Here is a 22492-nt window from a genome sequence, read left to right as displayed (position 1 = left end):
AAGTTTTGATTTCTCAGAGCTGCTATTCAGCTGTTCAACCCCACTTGAGAAGCCAGAGATTAAAAGTCCAAGCAATCATTACAAATCTATGAAGCGCAAGACAAAAAAACACTTTTCTACAGTTCGACAAGCAATCTCCGCAGCTGTCTTTTCAACTTCATCTGCCCTCTTTTGCTATATTGATTTACAAATATGACTACCTATATTCATGCAAAGATAGAATAACACATTTGTTTCAAGTCACACACGGGACGGCACTCTCACAGTCTTTGAGCATGCGGGTACGTGTGCATACTAAAACATACATCAAGAAAATTGCCTGAGGACTTCAAATTGGAACTTCAAATTGAATTGTTCCTAGTGCTTTCTTTGATTGACGTAGGGATATGGTGGGCAACCATGTGGCAGAGACTCCCCTCGCCGTATTTGCATGTAATTACCTGCATCTCCTGAGTCTAAGAGCATCAAACTACATTAAACCTCCCATCTGGAGTCATACTGCAGCTTGCCTCAGAAACAGGCTTCAGCAAACATTATTTGAATGCTTTCTTTGAATGATAAAAAGTCCCATAATACATATTTCATTCTTACCCTGAGGCTATAATTAATCAGAAGAGCACTGGAAGTATAGGGAATCTTCACAGGGTTGATAACTAAGATCAAGTCTTGTTACATAGGCCATGCTTAATCAATAAAGAGAGGGAGTGTGAATGTGTTTGTGAGTTTATTTTTGTGTGTGTGTGTGTGCCCCCCTCCAGAAAATAGCTCCCATGGTAATGAACCGCAGGGATCCTATTCACACAGAGTGTTGCATCTTGCTGCCTTCATGATCATCATTATTTTAGAGTTGACAGCTCCCCCGTTTACTGGACCCAATTATAAACGAAGAAATCCTACTTGTACAATTGCATTTTTGGGGTGTTTCTTTTTCCTATAGCACAATCCAATTATGATTTTACAATCCTGCCTGTGAAGTCAATGTTTTTTTTCCTTCTCTGTTTCACAGTCCAATTATGAGGTCTACCACAAATGTTTCCAGATCTCGGAGTTGAGGCCTCTGGAGTGCACTTTTAAACCATGCTCTTGACATGCAACCTCAAGCCAAATGTACAGCATCCTCTCCTAAAGAAGTACTCCGTATAACACACCTAAAAGTTAACCCAACATACCACTAGAGCAAGATGCTAGCTTGTTGCCTCAAGGGCGACAGTTAACTTCAGATCTCCGTATGAAGCTATGCTAACGTGAGAGGCAACCATAGAAATACAATCACTTACTAGACACTACAGTTCTATTTCTATGGAAACGTCTATGCTACAGTACACCTGGATACAGTAAGTGTAAATGCAGAAGCATTCTAACAGAGTCCCTTCTGCCTAATATTTATTGTATCTACTATAAGCTCATAAGGTCCCTGCTGAATTTGATTTACCATCACAGTGCTTATCATTTTAGCCTACGAACAATAATAAAGTAATGGTGGCCAATGAACATAAACATCAAGCAATGAATTGATTCCATTAATAATGGAGGAATAACTTCTGTTTAGATATGCAAAGAAAACACACACACACACACACACACACACACACACACACACACACACACACACACACACACACACACACACACACACACACACACACACACACACACACACACACACTCCAACACACCAAATATATAAGCACAAGTATAGTGTAAACATGCACGCCCTTACTCTTACACACGCACACACACACTTACACACGCACGCACACACATTTTCCTACACATGAAAAGCTCAGAGCCCTGCAATGCCTTGCAGGAGGATCATTCCCTTGCTCAGCGGGTAATCAGCCATCTGTCTACATTGTGTTCTGCATAGACAAGCAGAAGAGCTACAGTCAGTCAGATACAGAGAAGATGAAGAGACGCCAATACATGGAACAACGCCACCATCGATTAATCTAAACACTCCGTTTCTATCAATTCTGCATAAAATTAAGCTACAGTTGTGCTTCAAAGTTTTTGATCCTTCAGTGGGGATGGAGTTATTATTTTACTTCTCACTGTGGCATCTGTAGTGTTGTGAACAAAACAAATTCATACACCTTTCACAGTAGTGTTTCCTTACTGGGAGTTTCAGTAATATCTACGATGACATTTGAAATAGATTGAAAATAAATAATGAAATTGTATTATGCAATGGAGCTTGCATATTGCATTAAAGCTTCCATCGTTTCAGAGAGGGCCAGACTTACCAGGTTTGCCAATATGTAGTGATACTTTTTCAGGTTTTTCTTCTGAGCAGCGATCTGGAAAGCATAATGGAAAGGAAAATGATGTCATTTGGATCAAGCATTTTGTATCACGTCTAATGAAGATGAGGCTATTTCATTACAGATGTGGATTGAAGCGTCCCATTAATCATGGTCATCCCAAAATAGGAGCTAATTGGTCCCATATTTGAGGAATTAATTGCTCATCACCCATCTCTGCCTGGATGTCTGAGTAAAATATCAGGGCTCAGTAGAAAATGGGCAGCTGGAACAACTCACCGTGGAGGGCTGGGAAGGATCTGGCATATGTCACTGTGGGAAGCCCAATTAGATCTTTAATGAATACATGTGCACAATCTGCATCAAAATCACTAGTACACCTGTGATTGACAGGCCCGGGACAGCCTCTGGCTGGGGGACACAAAATGAAGCAGCCTTCAGGGTTAATTGAGCCTGACCACTAATTTCCAAATGCTCATCTGAAACCTACATGTTTGTGAACATACTAGTTTCACTAGCTCTCTGCTATTCAGACACCGTGGCTGCGTTTACACGGGCAGCCCATCTCGTATCTTTTTCTACTAATTGGTATTTTCCAATAATTAGCAAAAGAATTCTGAATCCCAGAAGAATTCAGAATTCATCCTCTCCACCTGCCTGAGGCCAATACCCAGAAGTGAGGCTGACCGTGACCCCGAGCTTCTCCATGAAGGCCCTCCATACTCATGATGGGAATTGGGGGCCACGGTCGGAGACGATGTCCTCCGGAAGACCATAATGCCAGAAGACCTGCTGGAAGAGTGCCTCAGCAACCTGGAGAGCAGTGGGGAGACCTGACTTCAAAAATCTATCCACTGCCACTAGAATGGTGGTGAAACCGTCAGAGGGGAAATTGGTTACAAAGTCAATGGATAGATGAGACCAGGGTTGCTGAGGCACGGGAAGCAGTAGGAACTTCCCTGCTGGAGCATTCCAGGGAGACTTGATTTGGGCACATACAGAACAGGAGTTGAAATAACAAGTAACATCCTGTGCCAAGGTGGGCCACCAGTACTTCTCAGTGATGGAGTGGATGGTGCGAGAAATACCTGGATGTCCAGCGACGACAGCGGGGTGTGCCCAGGTCAGCAGCTGATCCCTTATCCTTGTAGGAATGTAGGTGTTCCCGGGAGGACAGTTCAGGGGTGCGGGCTCCCTCTCCAGAGCCTGGCGGCTCTCCACATATACGTCCCAGACCACAGGAGCTACTATGTCCAAGTCCACAGGAGCTACTACTCGGGAGGATAGGATTATAGGCTCATTCAGGACAAGGCCCTCTCCTGAATCGTAGAGGTGGGACAAGGAATCGGCCTTGGTGTTCTTTGAGCCTGGGCGACAGATTAGTGTGAAGATAAACCTGGTGAAGAAAAGGGCCCACCTGGCTTGGTGTGGATTCAGCCTCCTCGCTGTCCGTATGTACTCCAGGTTCCGATGGTCGGTGAGAATGATGAATGGTTCTGTCATTGAGACAAAACTGTCATTGAGACAAAACTGCCCCGCGCCTACCTCGGAAGCGTCCACCTCCACCACAAAGGATATAGTGGGAGCTGGATGTTTCAGCACTGGGGTGGAGGTGAAACGTTCCTTGAGAAGACAAAAGGCCTCATCGGCTGCTGGACCCCACACCAACCTACGGGGGCCTCCCTTAAGGAGAGAGCTGAAATTCCTGATGATCGACGGTAGAAGTTGGCAAATCCCTAAAACCGTTGTAACCCTTTAAGTGTGGTTGGGACTGGCCATGACCTGACTGCATCTACTTTCTTGTCATCCATCTTCACTCCCTGCTGGCTGATTTGGTAACCCAAGAAAGAGACCGCCCTCTGATGGAATTCACACTTCTCAGCTTTGATGAACAGTTGATGGGCTAGGAGGCGTTCCAGGACTGCTCGAACATGTGTGATGTGATCCTCCAGATTAACCGAGAAGATGAAGGTATACGTCAATGTATACGATCACCTGGCGTCCCTGAGCATGTCCCTGAACACCTCGTTGACGAATGCCTGGAACACTGACGGAGCATTGGCTAAGCCAAAGTGCATCACCAAGTACTCGTAGTGAACAGACATTGTGCTGAATGCAGTCTTCCAGTCATCCTCCTACCGGATGCGGATGAGATTGTAGGCACTCCGCAGGTCCAATTTGGTGAAGAAGCGGGCCCCGCAGAGCTGCTCGATGGCAGACGGCACCAATACTTCATCGAGTCCTCTGTAACAAGTGCACGGGTGTAATCCTCCACCCTTCTTGGCCACGAAGAAGAACCCAGCTGACGCAGGAGAAGTAGACGTGCGGATGAACCACTGTTGGAGCGCCTCCTGAATGTAATCCTCCATTGCCTGGTTCTCAGCCACAGACAGAGGGTAGATGCATCTGCACGGAGGTGTTGCATCAGCAAGCAGGTTGATGGCACAGTCCCAGGGGCGATGAGGGAGACAGGTGGCCCGGGTCTTGGAGAATACCTCCCTCAGATCCTGGTATACTTCCGGGATGTTGGGCTGAAAGGCAACCAAAGGGCTCTCAACCAACATGGAACCACAGGGAACAGGGAAACAGGTCCTCTGACATTCAGGTGTCCAGTCTGTGATTTTCATCCTCGACCATGAAATGGTGGGGTTATGGCGTTGAAGCCAAGGGAGGCCGAGGATGATCTTGTGAACTGGTGATGAAGGGGATATTCTCCTGATGATTGGACTCCACAGTGAGGGTAAGCGGTTGAGTGATGTGTGTAATGGTTCCGGATCCTAATGGCCGACAATCTGGGCCTTGCACCGGAAAAGGAGAGGAGAGCGGGTATGAAGTAATATTGAGAGAGGCGGCAAGGGTCTGATCCATAAAATTGCCTGCGGCACCGGAATCCACTAAAACTATTGACACAGGACATGAGGGACAGTTTATTGTGTTATTGGCTTGTTTATTGTTTACTCCATGTGTAACTCTGTGTTGTCTGTGTCACACTATTTTGCTTTATCTTTGCCAGGTTGCAGTTGTAAATGAGAACTTGTTCTCAACTAGCCTACCTGGTTAAATAAAGGTGAAATAAAATACATTTAAAAAGTCAACCAACGAGATGAACACCAAAAAGAGCCTAGCAGGAAGTGATGAAGATGGAATATTCACTCCTGGCCCAGGGAATGGCAGATCACGTGACCGTCCCGCTGTTCTAGTAGATCCAGGATTCGGACGTGCCGGACACCGCTGGGACGTGCCGGACACACAGTACATACAGAGCCCCAGTTGTATCCGTCTGCAGCGCTCCGCCGCGGGGAGGTGTGTGACCCCTTCCTCCATGGGTTCAGGCTCTGATTCTGAGTGTTCGCTCAAGGAGGGAGAGAAGCGATGAGTCCCGACACTCCCGGAAAAGGTTATGAGCGCGTCCAGGGTAAGGTTGTCGTCTCGGCAGGCCAATTCCGTCTGGACCTCGTCGCGCAGACCTCTTCTAAATAGCGTGCGAAGCGCTGGAAGGTGAGCGCGTACTCAGCAGCCGCCTGATCTCCCTGCCGTGATTGAAGTAGATGCTCACCTCCCTCTCTAGCCTCCGGGAGATGATCAAAGATCCATTTAAACAGAGCCATGAACCCCTCATGAATTTAGCTCCTCTCCTCGACCGCCGTAGCCCATTCCAATGCCTGCCCTGTCAGCAGAGAAATAACCATGGCAACCTTACACCTCTCGGGGGTAGGGGTTTCCATCTGGTGTGTAAAATAAAGTGTGCACTGAAGTAAGAAGCCACGACATTTGGATTGGGTACCATCATATTTCTCTGGGAGGGATAAATGGGCATCGCTGACCTGAGCAGTTTGCTGAATGGATTTTTTTTTTTTTTTAAACGTGAAACAAGACAGTGTGACAGAAGCAAGGTAACATGAACACAGGTGCAATACCAACTGAGGAATGAACAAAAGGGACCTATAAAGGGGAGGTAATGAGGTCCAGGTGTGAGTCATAATGATGAGTGCCAGGTGCGCATAATGATGAGTGCCAGGTGTGCGCAATGATGATTCCCAGGTTAGTATTCCGGCGCCCTCGCACGCCGGAGGGGAGGAGCAGGAGTAGACGTGACACTTAAGTAAGAGGAGAAAGGGTTATTTTGTCACTCTAGCTGAGTGGTCCTCTTGTTGGAGTGAACCCATCCCGTCATTGAAGTAATGTGTCTAGTTTACATCTATCTCCCTTTTCATTACTGGACAGTCTGTCAATCCAATGTTATTTACCAGGTTGAGGATCATGTTGAGTCTCTCCAGCTCACAGTCCAGGATGATGTTGTACTCCTTCTTCTTCTCTAGGTCCTGAACCACCTTCAAGAAAGCCGTCTGATCCATACCACTGTCCAGGTTCACTGATGTCACCTGCCATGTCTTCTCTGCTGCTGTGTCCAGAATCTTCTGGAGTACTGTCAGGCCTAAATGACAAGGCAAACACCAAAGGTAAATACTAATTAGTCTGGGCATATTTTAGTAAGTAAACCAAACTTAGGTCTATATATGTAATTTCTTTTCATCCTTTGTAGCCACTTAAATTGCATTTACACCTGCTTACTTGACTTCACCTACTGTATGGAGCAAGTCACAACAACGTTGTGACCTACAAAACCTATTGAATTGACAGAGTTGATTTTCTCTAATCGGCTTCTATAGTAGAGTGCCTTCATAAAGTATTCACACCCTTTGACTTACAGCCTGAATTTAAAAAGTATTACATTATGATTTTGTGTAACTGGCCTACACACAATACCCCATAATGTCAAAGAGGAAATACATTTTTGAAAAATATATTAAAAATGAAAAGCAGAGTCAATAAGTATTCAACCCATTTGTTATGGCAAGCCTAAATAAGTTCAGGAGTAAAAATGTGCTTAACAAGTCATATAATAAGTTGCATAGGCTCACTCTGTGGACAATAATAGTATTGAACATGATTTTTGAATGACTACCTCATCTCTGTACCTCACACATACAATCATCTGTAATGTCCTTCAGTCGAGCAGTGAATTTCAAACACAGATTCAACCACAAAGACCAGGGAGGTTTTCCAATGCCTCTCAAAGAAGGGCACCTATTGGTAGATGGGTAAAAAAAAGACAATGAATATACCTTTGAGCATATTAATTACACTTTGGATGGTGTCTCAATATACCCAGTCACTACAAAGATGCAGGCGTCCTTCCTAACTCAGTTGCCGCAGAGGAAGGAAACTGCTTAGGGATTTCAATGGTGACTTTAAAACAATTACAGAGTTTAATAGCTGTGATAGGAGAAAACTGAGAATGGAACAACATTGTAGTTGCTCCACAATACTAACCTAAATGACAGAGTGAAAAGAAGGAAGCCTGCACAGAACCCAAATATTCCAAAACATGCATCCTATTTGCAATAAGGCACTAAAGTAAAACTGAAAAAAATGTGTCAAATAAATGTACTTTATGTCCTGAATACAACTCATTATGTTTTGGGCAAATCCAACACATCACTGAGGACCGCTCTCCATATTTTCAAGCATGGTGGTGGATGCATCATGTTATGGGTATGCTTGTCATCGGCAATGACAAGGGAGTTTATTTGGGGACAAAAAGTGAGGGCCGCCACCAACCCAGAAGATTGGGTGATCTCGCTCTCCGGGGCCAACTTGAGTAAAGTCTTTAATCAGGTCAATACCCACAAGGCCGCGGGGCCCGATGGTATTTCAGGGTGCATTCTCAGAGCATTCGCAGAACAGCTAACCGGTATACTCAAGGTCATTTTCAACCTCTCCTTGTCCCAGTCTGTAATCCCCACATGTTTTAAGATGACCACCATCATTCCTGTTCCCAAGAACTTAAAGGCTTCATGCCACAATGAGTACCGGCTTTAGCACTCATATCTGTAATCATGAAGTGCTTTGGCGAGGCTGGTTATGAGACACATCAACTAGATCCACTCCAATTTGCATACCGTCCCAACGGAGCCATAGACAGCGCAATCTCAATTGCACCCCACACTGTCCTCACCCAACATAGATAAGAGGAATACCTATGTGAAAAATGCTGTTCATTGTTTACAGCTCACCGTTCAACACCATTGTCCCCTCCAAGCTCGTCACCAAGCTTAGGACGCTGATGGAGTGAGACTGAACACCTCCCTCTGCAAACTGGATCCTGGACTTCCTGACGGGCCGACCCCAGGTGGAGAGGGTAGGCAACATCGCCTCGCTAAGCTGACCCTCAACACGGGGACCCCACAGGGGTGTATGCTCAGTCCCATCCTGTACACCATCACAAGTTTGCTGACGACACGACTTGGTAGGCCTAATCACTTGCGACAATGAGAGCCTACAGGGAGGTGGTCAGTGACCTGGCAGTGTGGGGCTGGAAGAACTACAGGAAATTTGGGCATGAGCACGCCCTCATCCACATTGTTGGTGCTGCAGAGAAGCGTGTCAAGAGCTTCAAGTTCCTTATGTCGAAATCACTAAGAACTTAAAATGGTCCACACACATACGCGCAGTCGTGAAGAAGGCGCGTTGAAAAGGTTTGGCATGGGCCGTCAAATCCTAAAAAATATATACAGTTGCACCATTGAGAGCATCTTAGCTGGCTGCATCACTGCTTGGTTTGAAAATAGCACCGCCCTCAATTGCATGGCGCTACAGAAGGTGGTGCGGACAGCCCATTACGTCACTGGCGCCGAGCTTCCTGCCAACCAGAACCTCTATATCAGGCAGTGTGAAAGGAATGCCAGGAAAATGGTTAACAACTTCAACCACCCAAGCCATAGACTGTTCTCTCTGCTTACGCACGGCAAGCAGTACCAGTGCATCAAGTCTGACATCAACAGGCTCCTGAACAGGTTATGATCCCCATACCATACCATCCCCATACCCATACCATATGACTAGCTAACAGCTGAGTTGACATTTTGTATTTTATTCTTATTTTTTTCACTGTCTATTCACAGGGCCCTACACACTAATCACATTGATACTGCAACACACATTAAAACACTCACTCCATCATTTGCTCTCACACACATAACATGCACATGCATGTATAGTGACTCTACACACTCCCATAAAATCATCTTATACGCTGCTGCTACTGTTTATCATATATCTTGATGCCTAGACACCTTAGCCAAATACATTTAAACTTTCACAATTCCTGACATTTAATCCTAGTAAAAATGTCATGTCTTAGGTCAGTTAGGATCACCACTTTATGTTAAGAATGTGAAATGTCAGAATAATAGTAGAGAATTATTTATTTCACATTCACATTCACACATCACATTCCCAGTGGGTCAGAAGTTTACATACACTCAATTAGTATTCGGTAGCATTGCCTTTAAATTGTTTAACTTGGGTCAAACGTTACGGGATGCCTTCCACAAGCTTCTCACAATGAGTTGGGTGAATTTTGGCCCATTCCTCCTGACAGAGCTGGTGTAACTGAGTCAGGTTTGTAGGCCTCCTTGCTCGCACACGATTTTTCAGTTCTGCTCACACATTTTCTATGGGATTGAGGTCAGGGTTTTGTGATGACCACTCCAATACCTTGACTTGTTGTCCTTAAGCCATTTTGCCACAACGTTGGAAGTATGCTTGGGGTCATTGTCCATTTGGATGACCAATTTGCGACAAAGCTTTAACTTCCTGACTGATGTCTTGAGATGTTGCTTCAATGCTTCTATTTTTGTTTCATCAGACCAGAGGGTATTTCTCGAAATGTACAATCTTTGTCCCATGTGCAGTTGCAAACGGTGTCTGGCTTTTTTAATGGCGGTTTTGGAGCAGTGGCTTCTTCCTTGCTGAGCGGCCTTTCAGGTTATGTCAATATAGGACTTGTTTTACTGTGGATATAGATACTTTTGCACCTGTTTCCTCCAGCATCTTCACAAGGTCCTTTGCTGCTGTTCTGGGATTGATTTGCACAACAGTACGTTCATGTCTAGGAGACAGAACTTCTTCCTGAGCGGTATGACGGCTGCGTGGTCCCATGGTGTTTATACTTGCGTACTATTGTTTGTACAGATGAACGTGGTACCTGATGTCAAGCAAACAGGCACTGAATTTGAAAGTAGGCCTTGAAATACATCCACAGGTACACCTCCAATTGACTCAAATGATGTCAATTAGCCTATCAGAAGCTTCTAAAGCCATGACATAATTTTCTGGAATTTTCCAAGCTGTTTAAAGACACAGTCAACTTAGTGTATGTAAACTTTTGACCCACTGGAATTGTGATACAGTGAATTATAAGTGAAATAATCTCTGTAAACAATTGTTGGAAAAATTACTTGTATCATGCACAAAGTAGATGTCCTAACCGACTTGCCAAAACTATAGTTTGTTCACAAGAAATTTGTGGAGTTGATGAAAAACGAGTTTTAATGTCTCCAACCTAAGTGTATGTAAACTTCCGACTTCAACTGTATACTACCACCGTTCGAAAGTTTGGGGTCACTTAGAAATGTCCTTGTTTTTTAAAGAAAAGCACAATAAAATAACATCAAGTTCATCAAAAATACAGTGTAGAAATTGTTCATGTTGTAAGTGACTATTGTAGCTGGAAACTGCTTTAAAAATATATATATTGGAATATCTACATAGGCGTACAGTCTAAAGTAGTCCAGATTTATTGCTTCTTTAATCAGTACAATTGTTTTCAGCTGTGCTAACATAATTACAAAAGTGTTTTATAATGATCAATTATCCTTTTAAAATAATAAACTTGGGTTAGCTAACACAACGTGCCATTGGAACACAGGAGTGGTGGTTGCTGATAATGGGCCTCTGTATGGCTATGTAGATATTCCATTAAAAGTCAGACGTTTCCAGCTACAATAGTCATGTACAACATTAACAGTGAAGACAATGTATTTCTGATTCATTTGATGTATTTTAATGGACAATTTTTTTTGTTGCTTTTCTTTCAAAAACAAGGACATTTAGAATGTATGTATGTATGCATGTCGATCCAGTATCCCTTCACATTGTAAATATGGTACTGGTACTGACCCTGTATATAGTATGCTTGCTTGCTTTATCATGTTCTTATTCTTATTTCTTCTGTGTTTTGGTTTTAACTTGTTATTTTTAGTTTTACATTGTTATTGTTACTGTATTGTTGGGTCTAGAGCTTGCAAGAAAGGCATTTCTCTGTACATGTGCATGTGACATTAAAACTTGAAACTAGAGCTAAGTACAGGCAAAATCTTACAGGAAAACCTGGTTCAGTCTGCTTTCCAACAGACACTGGGAGCCAAATTCACCTTTCAGCAGGACAATAACCCATAACACAAGGCCAAATGTACACTGCAGCTGATTACCAAGATGTCATTGAATGTTCCTGAGTGGCCTAGTTACAGTTTTGACTTGAATCGGCTTGAAAATCTATGGCAAGTCTTGGCTGTCGCGCAATGACCAACAATCAACATGACAGAGCTTGAAGAATTTTGTACAATCCCGGTGTGCAAAGCTCTTACAGACTTACCCGGAAAGACTTGCAGCTGTAATCACTGCCAAATGTGTTTCTAACATGTTTCATTTTCAATACATTTACAAAATAAAAAATAAAAAACATTATGGGGTATTGTGTGTGTGTGTGTGTAGATGGGTGAGAAAAAACAAACAATTTAATCCATTTGGAATTCAGGCTGTAACAAAATGTGTAAGTCAAGGGGTGTAAATACTTTCTGAAGGCACTGTACAGACTATGTGTACTCTTGCCTTTAAAGCCACCTTGGTAAATAAACAAGTATTATAAATTCATAATGCTTTTTGATCAGGAGTGGTTTGTTTAGCACAGTGCCACTGCATAGAGAGAACAGAGGATATCACCGAGCTAAACAGCAGACTGCGTGCGAGGCAGAGCTGCCCAGGTTGTTTTCACACCAGTCACCTGGAATCACTGTCACCACACCTAAAATTGACAGCCAAGCTGAGGCACCATGCTGCTGTCTGCATGCCTATTTATTCTCCTCAGCCAAATTAAATGTGCTGCTTCGTATCTGCTTTCCCAAAGGCCCAAAATTTAAAAACGGACAAATTTAGCATTTCAAATGGCCCCCCCCCCCCCCCCGTTCAATACTGGAAATGGAAAGGCTGAGTATTTTGCAATGAGGAAGACAAGGAGGAAGTATGTTTGAAGACAGTTAATCTGAAGACATTATGCAGTTGGGGGTGATCGTAGTAAAAAGAGCCTATGAAGTGGAGGGAACTACTTCAGTGGCCCCCCTCTCCCCTTCCTTCCCCCATTCAAGTCTCTTCTCTCCTTGAGGAACACGACTTGGAACTTAGATGGGTGACGTGCGACTGCAGCTGAACGATTTGAATTAATGCCATTCCTTCCCTGTATCAATGCCTTTCCTTCCCTGTATCAATAACACCGGCTCATCAATATTCGCCCCATATAAATTCCCTCCGATTTAAGTTCACCCGTATGTTTAATGATGTGGTGGAGGAAGTGAGGTGTGCCCTTCTGTTTATGTAAATCCGTTTTGAAGCAGAAGTATTAGCATGAAAATAAGGAACTTCTGTTCTGAGACATTGTTTCTGACATATCGTACACTCCCCTACACATTTAATGTATTTGGACAGTGAAGCAAAAATGTTTAATTTGGCTCTATATTCTGGCATTTGTCTTGATAAATTGTGTCATATGAGGTGAGAGTGCAGAATGTCACCTTTTATTTGAGGTTATTTTCATACATATTTTTTACCACTTAGAAATGAAAGCACTTTATGTACAGTTGAAGTCAGAAGTTTACATACACTGAGGTTGGAGTCCTTAAAACTTCGTTTTTCAACCACTCCACAAATATCTTAACAAACTATAGATTTGGCAAGTCGGTTAGGACATCTACTCTGTGCATGATACAAGTAATTTTTCCAACAATTGTTTACAGAGATTATTTCACTTATAATTCACTGTATCACAATTCCAGTGGGTCAGAAATTTACAAACACTAAGTTGACTGTGCCTTTAAACAGCTTCGAAAATTCCAGAAAATGATGTCATGGCTTTAGAAGCTTCAGAGAGGCTAATTGACATAATAATAATACGCAAGTATAAACACCATGGGACCACGCAGCCGTCATACCGCTCAGGAAGGAGACGCGTTCTGTCTCCTAGAGATGAACGTACTGTGGTGCGAAAAGTGCAAATCAATCCCAGAACAACAGCAAAGGACACGTCAGAATGCTCTCGATGGTGCAACTGTAGAACCTTTTTTGAGGATCTGAGGACGCATGCCAAATATTTTCAGTCTCCTGAGGGCTAATAGGTTTGTTGTGCCCTTTCACGACTGTCTTGGAGTGCTTGGACCATGTTACTTTGTTGGTGATGTGGACGCCAAGGAACTTGAAGCTCTGAACTTGATCCACTACAGCCCCATCGATGAGAATTGGTGGCGTGCTCGGTCCTCTTTTTCCTGTTGTCCACAATCATCTCCTTTGTCTTGATCACGTTGAGGGAGAAGTTGTTGTCCTTGCACCACACGGTCAGGTCTCTGCCCTCCTCCCTATAGGCTGTCTCGTCGGTGATCAGGCCTACCACTGTTGTTATCAAACTTAATGATGGTGTTGGAGTCATGCCTGGCCGAGTGAACAGTGAATACAGGAGGGGACTGAGCACTCACCCCTGAGGGGATCCCGTGTTGAGGATCAGCATGGTGGATATGTTGTTACCTACCCTTACCACCTGGGGGTGGCCTGTCAGGAAGTCCAGGATCCAGTTCAGAGGAAGGTGTTTAGTCCCAGGGTCCTTAGCTTAGTGATGAGCTTTGAGGGCACTATGGTGTTGAACACTGAGCTGTAGACAATGAATAGCATTCTCACATGTCCAGGTTAGAAAGGGCAGTGTGGAGTGCAATAGAGATCGCATCATCTGTGGATTTGTTGGGGCGATATGCAAATTGGAGTGGGTCTAGAGTTTCTGAAGTAATGGTGTTGACGTGAGCCATGACAAGCCTTTCAAAGCACTTCATTACTATGGGTCGGTAGTCATTTTGGCAGGTTAACTTCGTGTTCTTGGGCACAGGGACTATGGTGGTCTGCTTGAAACATGTTGGTATTACACTCAGACAGGGAGAGGTTGAAAATGTCAGTGAAGACACTTGCCAGTTGGTCGGTGAATGCTCGGAGTACACGTCCTGGTAATCTGTCTGGCCCTGAGGCCTTGTGAATGTTGACCTGTTTAAAGTTCTTACTCACATCGGCTGCAGAGAGCATGATCACACAGTCATCCGGAACAGCGGATGCTCTCATGCATGTTTCAGTGTTACTTGCCTTGAAGCGAGCATAGTAATTTAGCTCGTCTGGTAGGCTCGTGTCACTGGGCAGCTCTTGGCTGTGCTTCCCTTTGTAGTCTAATAGTTTGCAAGCCCTGCCACATCCGACAAGCGTCGGTGCCGGTGTAGTACGATTTGATCTTAGTCCTGTATTGATGCTTTGCCTGTTTGATGGTGCGTCAGAGGGCATAGTGGGATTTCTTATAAGCTTCTGGGTTAGAGTCCAGCTCCTTGAAAGTGGCAGCTCTACCCTGTAGCTCAGTGCGGATGTTGCCTGTAATCCATGGCTTCTGGTTGGGGTATGTACGTACAGTCACTGTGGAGACGACGTCCTCATGCACTTATTGATAAAACCAGTGACTGTAGTGTACTCAATGCCATCGGAAGAATCACGGAACATATTCCAGTCTGTGCTAGCAAAACAGTCCTGGAGTTTAGCATCTGCTTCATCTGACCACTTTTTTATAGGCTGAGTCACTGGTGCTTCATGCTTTAATTTTTGCTTGTAAGCAGAAATCAGGAGGATAGAATTATGGTCGGGGGATCTGGGCCTGGTTGGGTGTCTGTAGTATATCCCTCGCATCCGACTCATTGAAGAACTCCTCATCCAATTTGAGGTGAGTAATCCCAGTTCTGAAGTCCAGAAGCTCTTTTTGGAGATAAGAGACGGTAGCTGCAACATTATGTACAGAACAAGTTACGAACAACGCGGGGGAAAAAATAGCATGGTTGGTTAAGAGCCGATAAGATGCCAGCTCTCCCCTCTGGCGCCATCTTGATAGCCTACGCTGCTATCATGCCAAACAAGGAGGACAGCATCACACGTACGCAGGTTAAATATATTTTAAACCAACAACAAAAAATGTCTACAAGAAGCTGTTAAAACTGGAGGAAAATAGCTTCACAAGCTTTATCCAAATACTGGCAGACTCAATAAACAAAAGAATGGCCGATCTGACCAGAGAGGTCCAGGACCTGAAAAAACTGTCTGCATTTCTCTTAAGGAGAGCTTGATGAGTTGAAAAGGGACTGCAGCAATGAGAACTGTGAGTCCTCGAGAAAAGACATCAACGCTGTCTAGGAATCGATGTCGATGGAATCCCAGAGTCTCCACATGATACCTGGATGGAGTACGAGGAGAAAGTGAGAAAAATCATTGATAAACTGGAGATGGATGACCATCGGGTTCTTAGTCACCTCCCTGACCAAGGCCCTTCTCCCCCGATTGCTCAGTTTGGCCGGGCGGCCAGCTCTCGGAAGAGTCTTGGTGATTGCAAAATTCTTCCATTTAAGAAAGATGGAGGCCACTGTGTTCTTGGGGAACTTCATAGCTGCAGAAATGTTTTGTTACCCCTCCCAAGATCTGTGCTTCAACACAATCCTGTCTCGGCGCTCAATGGACAATTCCTTCAAACTCATGGCTTGGTTTTTGCTCTGACATGCACTGTCAATTGTGGGATCTTATATAGACAGGTGTGTGCCTTTCCAAATCATGTCCAATCAATTGAATTTACCACAGGTGGACTCCAATCAAGTTGTAGAAACATCTCAAGGATGATCAATGGAAACAGGATGCACCTGAGCTCAATTTCGAGTCTAATAGCAAAGGGTCTGAATACTTATGTGAATAAGGTATTTCTGTTTTTTATTTGTCCCGTCGCTGCAACTCTCGTACGGACTCGGGAGAGGGTAAGGTCAAGAGCCATACGTCCTCCAAAATATGACACTGCCAAGCCGCACTGTTTCTTGACACACTGCTCGCTTAACCCGGAAGCCAGCCGCACCAATATGTCAGAGGAAACACCGTACAACTGGCGACCGAAGTCATTGTGCATGCGCCCGTCCCGCATGTTTTTTAATACTTTTGCAAAAATGTGAGAAGAAAAAAAGTTTTCACTTTGTCGCTATGGGGTATTGTGTGTACATTTTAGAATAAGGCTGTAACGTAACAAAATGTGGAAAAAAGGGAAGGGGTCTGAATACTTAACGAATTCACTGTATAAGCTGGAAGTAGAAGCCTAAGTATTGTTGTTCATTAGTTTACTTCAATTAGGGGATGGTGGTAGGTTAGAGGAAAAACAATAAAGAAGGAAAATATTTAAAAATCAATATATTTATCGAGGATTGGAAGTCATGCAGACAATTGAAAAAAAGTCAGCTAAATTCTCACTTCAAAGAGGCCCCCATTCTACCTTTACCTCAGGGCCAGAGTGACTATCTTCAAATCACATTTTTGATCAAAACAGACAGCCTCCTACAAAATACCACTGCTAGGCAATCTTGTTAAGGCAACAATTAACAATACAGCTTAAACAAAAGTATCAGATGCAATTTAAACACACCACCTTCAGCTCTGACCTGAAAATGACCAACCTGATAAATGACTTTATAATTCATCAGGGAAGTAGGCTACTTAGCATTTTCATACGTTATAGTATAGAGGCAATTCCAGGAATTGTTAAAAAGGCAAGCCGCCACCTTTTAGGATTTGGTTGGCGGATCGCATTCAACTTTTAGGTGCCTTCACGGCCACCTACTGTACTGGTGTGTGACCTACCTACATTCAATTCTTCATACGGTAATACAAAATTATTAGCCCTCTCAACAACAAAAAAACACCACCCCATTCCACTATTTAACCCTATGTAATCCTCCTCCAGACCAACGGTCTGAGAGGACAGAACACTCCCGAATTCTGTCATTCTGTCCCTGAGCAAGGCAGTTAACCCGGGTGCCGATGACGTGGATGTCGATTCCGAGGGGTTGCGTTAAATGCGGATGACACATTTCAGTTGAATGCATTCAGTTGTACAACTGACTAGGTATGCCCATTTCCTTTTACCACTCAACACTCACTGCAACTGTTTTGTAGTAAATCCTCGCAATCCCAAGTACTTCTCAGCTGGTGCCACCACAACCTCTATTTTCTGTGACTTCTGATCCATTTATGCAGTACAATTGACAAGCATGGCTATGAATGCTAAAAAGCCCACCTTACTGAAGCACATACTCTTCCCATCGCTCTCTGTCTACTCACAGGAATCCTTTCAGTATCCCTCACTCTGCAACCATCTTCCTCTACCACGCGCTTCACTGCTTCGGCATACGACATTTTCTCTACTACTCTAACCCTGCCAACCTCAACCTGCCTTTCTCTCACCGGACACCTCGGATCTCCAGCCCCATTGGCACCCCCACAACTTCCTTCACCGATACTACACATTCCTTCGTCTCATGCCCTCCTGCACACTTTCCATATCTTGGAATCTCCCTCCTACACACTGCTGCAACATGCACATAAACTTGACACCTTAAACATTGTAGTATTTCAGAACAAAAGCTCTCAAGGGAGAACTTACACTTCCTAACTTGTCCTTGTCAGGCAAAGACTCTACATCAAAACACAGCAGGACAGACAATTACTTCCCTGTTTCCCCAAGCTCTCCACCGGGGGTCTGCGTCGCACCAAATGGTGGGCATCACAGACACCGGCAATATTACATTTCTGATCCTCCTCAACACTTAATGCCACCTCTGTTATCACTTCTTTCAAAGGCGCCCTGCTCCGGAGAGCAAAGAAAGTCACATTTCTTGTCCCTAATCACATGATCCGTAGCGCCCTCTCCCTCTGGACTGAAGAAACACAATAAATCATCACAATTCCACTCCGAGTTACTCTCACCAACTCAAAAGTCCCCAACCTCTTCTCCACCCAACCTTACCACACATATGGATCAGCCAAAATGCAAGGATCGATTCTCGCCACAAACCCAGAATTTTCCTTTTCATCCTCGGGACGAGGCCCGACCTCGGCGGTCCTCACCGCACGTACTACATCCATACTTTCGGCAGGTTCCATCTCTGAGAAATTAGAACCTGTATGCCTCTTTTTGCACTTGGCACCAACCTTCCTCACCACACCGCTTCCCTCTACACTCAGCTCCTTCTCAGCAGTCATCACTGTACCGCCCCCACAATTAATTCGCCCTCACTCTCTTCACGTTCACTTTCCTTCTCTAACTCTTCCAAAAGTTCTGTGCGATCCTCCATTCCGTATTCCCTCAAAACATATTCCACTTTTTTTTCTTCCCCTTATCCACCATCTTCTCCATCACCAGATCTTCCAGAAGTCTTGTGCACTCCCACACTCCATTTTTCTTTGTCCTTTCGTCTTGTCCAAGGCCGCTTAAGGCAAGCCTTCTCAACCAAACTATAGTATGTTCCAAACCTAACCCTAGAGTAAAATACCCAAAGACAGACAACACTAGTGCCCAAAAGCCTGTTTTAGCATGGCAGGACCTTCACCAACTGGGAGGGACTCAGACGCAATAACAGGACAGATAAAATGAAGTGTGCTTTAAATACCTGCGAAAGATGCACTAACTGAAGTGGAAGGAGACGGGTGTCTGCAATGCAACCAAGCGTCTTGATTGGTTGGGAAAATGGCAGTAGTGTGCTGGGAGATTGACAGGTGATGTGAAGTTGGTGGTGAGAACAGTTCGCTTTTTTTTTTTTTTTTACAATAATGAAGTTGAAATTATCCTTATTGTTAGTCAAGTAACAGTAACTATGGGTTAGTGGTTAAGAGCATTGGGCCAGTAACCGAAAGGTTTCAGGTTTGAATCCCAAAGGCGGCAAGGTGGAAAAATCTTCCATTCTGCCCTTGAGCAAGGCAGTTAACCCCTAACAATTGTTCCCTGGGTGCAGATGATGTTGATTAATGTAGCCCCCCAAAACCTCCTTGGCATGAACAAAGTGGGAGATGATTTCTTTAGTTGCGATATGGGAGAGATTGTTGTTGTTTTCTCTGGCCCTCTGTTTATAGTAGTATATGTTGTCTGAATCAACCAGTGGGCGACCTCAGTACCAAAGTCCTCAGAATTCTCTCTAAAACTACAGCTTTGTTCAGAAGGAAGAGCATAAGATGACATTTAGGTCTGGGTAGAGAGGAAATTATAAATATAGATCTCTTTCTACACCGCATATGATTTGCATAAACATTAACAATGCATATCATTTACCAAAAATACCCAAGTACACCCAAATGGAGATCATACATTTGGAACCACAGCAAGATGCTGCCTTTTCTATATCAAGCTATCACTGGAGCCATGCAGTCTATGTATTAATGCACTCATAAAATTAGTCACAGCTTTTAATTTGTATGCAGATAGAGCAATTACATTATGCATCTGTGATGCACAAGGCTAAGAGTTTTCCTGACCATGTGACCTGACAAGGAAAATCTCCTAGTGATGTGTGCTATGTATAATAATTTTGCCTTTGCATTCATTAGCAGTAAAAACTAAATATTTCATGCTCTGAGAGAGATTGAATGGTTAACTAAGTCTGTTATTTTCTGTCATATATAGAAACAGAAAGTGATGTTTTTCTCATTTTAGTTGCGACATGGATTACGCAACAGATGACAAAAGTAGGTTGTCAGAAGTAACAGTGAGGTTGAAATGCATTTAATGTTAATTAAAACACTATGTCGAATCAAATTTTTAAACTGCCTCTGCTCGCCTTGCGATACACTTCCTGTCCTCGCTGTACAGGCACATAGAGCTTGTCTCAGCAGCTGTGAAATTGTCTCACACCGGAGAGCAAACCAGCTTTATCGTCCACTGAGCAGCACTAACCTGCAGATAAACTAGGGAGACAAACGCTGTGCTCCCTCTATCTGTCGAGCGCTAGCAACGCGTCACACCACTGCAGCAGTGAAACGGAAGAGATCAGTGTTGGGATTGGCAAAGAAAGCAGCCTGGGCTCCTATCGGCCCCTTTCTCTGCTGCTTTCACTGACCTGCCCATCACAGCCCCTCTCAAATGTCACACAAACCCAAATTCAATTTCTGCACTGTCTCTATTTGTGTAGTGTAGATTTTTTAACCCCCATATACAGTGTTTATTTAAGCGGATTTTGGTCATTATAATATAGACCCTGTCTAGGTTAAGAGGCTGAGCCTTTGACAATAGCGTTGTCTTCTTTTTTACTATTGCAAACATATGTGTAAACTAGCAAGGCAGGAAAATAAGGGTTAATATCTAATCAAACTTCATCCACCTCTACCACCACTCACTCACCCCCCCCCCCCCCCCCCTCCGGGACTGCACTGTGGGATGGAGTCAGTCACAAGAGGAGCTGAAAACTGGATTACAATCCTAAAGAGTCACGGAAGGCAAAAGATACCACACAACACAAAACGTAAAAACAAGTTAAACCTTTTACAGTCCTCTTGTAGTCTGTGAGAGCAATCATTAGGGTTTGTATCTAGGCAAGGAATTTAACTTCTTTAGAAATGCAGCCCTAATGTTGGAAACAAACATCAGGACATTGTTGTCATCCAGAGTCACATGTATTTATTTTCCAATCTATGACACATAATATTTTACATTCAGAAGATTTTTAAAGGACCAAAGAGGTTAGGTCTGCTTCATGTTTGAAGTTTAGCCATGGAAAACAAATATTGTGAAACTGCTATCGTTCCAGCCCTAGCAATCATACTGTAATGTAGCACTTAAGGGAAAGTGGGATACCTAGTCAGTTGTACGACGGAATGCATCTTCTGTATTTAACCCCTCTGAATCAGAGCGGTGAAGCCTTACACTTACATCATCTGCACCCGGAGAGCAGTTGTTGGGGGTTAACTGCCTTGCTCAGGGGCTGAACTACATATTTTTACCTTGTCAGCTCAGGGATTTGATCCAGCAACCTTTCAGTTACTGGCCCAATGGGCCTACCCACCAGACTACGGGGAATCATGTCTTGCCGTATGGTTACAAAACTGTTCTCTGGAGTCTAGCCTTGAGGCGTCACACTACTTAGCAGGGAAGTGTGGCTTCTCGAGGCCTGAGCTCTGGCTTTAGAGTTAGAGTAATGCAGGAGTGATTCATCTCTGGTTACATCCTGAAGAGTACATATGTAATGTAAGCCTCAGCGCACGCACACACACACACACACACATTACACAGACACATAGTCACAGACATAAACATTGGAGTGAAGTTCCCTAAAAGGCTTAAATAACCATTGACTGTGCAGTGCAGTATCCAGGCAACAGGGCTTGAATCAATGGCGGTGAGGGGGGTGTGTCACTCGGATGTGTCATGAAGAGGTCGACAACCTTGAGTTCCTTGTCCAAGACTAAAGCGCTACGGCTAGATAAACAAATCGATGGAGCAATTGTCCCGCTGCATGGATCTCACCGGAAATATACAACAACAAAAAACTATCCATTGTCAAAGAACCACTTATGTGCAGATCAAAGACTGTACATGTTAAAAATAAGCAAGCAAGTACACATTATGTAATTAGATTTGTTCATCTACGGTTCAGACACTTAGGTCTTACGTGTCCTGGGCACATCCACTGCATCATCCAGACTCTGCATCATTAAGCAGTTCACATCTCCTACTAGCTGCATCTGTTTCTGATGGCACTGAAGTTGAGTGAAGGTTACAGTCGAGTGGCTGCAAATTGAAGAGGAACACGCACCAGGGGCTCATTTCCCATAGGAGACCATCGCAGTTAAATATGCCCATCCAAGCACAAAATGTGCATTGAGGACGTACAGTTTACAGAGTACAGCTTACACATCGAGAGGAGCTTCTGGCAGAATACCAAACAACGCATTTAACAAACACAAATACATCCACAGATGTTGTACAACAATATCACATACCATATACAGCATGGCAACACTCGTCACTAGTCAGAGAGGAAACAGTACAGCAACCTTTATTTGGACGAGTCTGACTGTACAACATTCCAAACCATTTCAATTAATGCCACTCTGAACCGAGAGAGAATACATCTACCAAATATCAACAATATATCCACAAATACTTCAATAATAGAACGTATCCAGAATAAGAGCGAGGTTACTTCAAATGTATCCACAACAACAATTGCAGAGACGCTTGAGCTTAACAT

General features: G+C 43.9%; 1 protein-coding gene across 5 annotated transcripts in view; it reads right to left on the bottom strand.

Annotated features, from left to right (window-relative positions):
- The window catches only part of LOC139583035 (glutamate receptor 1-like), an 89201-nt gene that overhangs the window by 30352 nt on the left and 36357 nt on the right, over window positions 1–22492 (bottom strand). For all 5 annotated transcript variants that reach the window (XR_011676472.1, XM_071413747.1, XM_071413737.1 and 2 more), the window contains exons 4-5: window positions 6509–6696; window positions 2244–2297 (exon numbers count right to left, since the gene is read on the bottom strand). Coding sequence is in view for 4 of the 5 variants with exons in the window: in XM_071413747.1 (XP_071269848.1) it covers window positions 2244–2297; window positions 6509–6696 (242 nt within the window). In the remaining variant the exon portion in view is untranslated. The remainder of the gene's footprint in view (window positions 1–2243; window positions 2298–6508; window positions 6697–22492) is intronic.

The sequence above is a fragment of the Salvelinus alpinus genome, chromosome 1 (genome assembly GCF_045679555.1).
Source record: "Salvelinus alpinus chromosome 1, SLU_Salpinus.1, whole genome shotgun sequence".
Classification (NCBI taxonomy): domain Eukaryota; kingdom Metazoa; phylum Chordata; class Actinopteri; order Salmoniformes; family Salmonidae; genus Salvelinus; species Salvelinus alpinus.
Note: the sequence above shows the minus strand (reverse complement) of the source record. Positions and strands in the feature narration are given on the sequence as shown.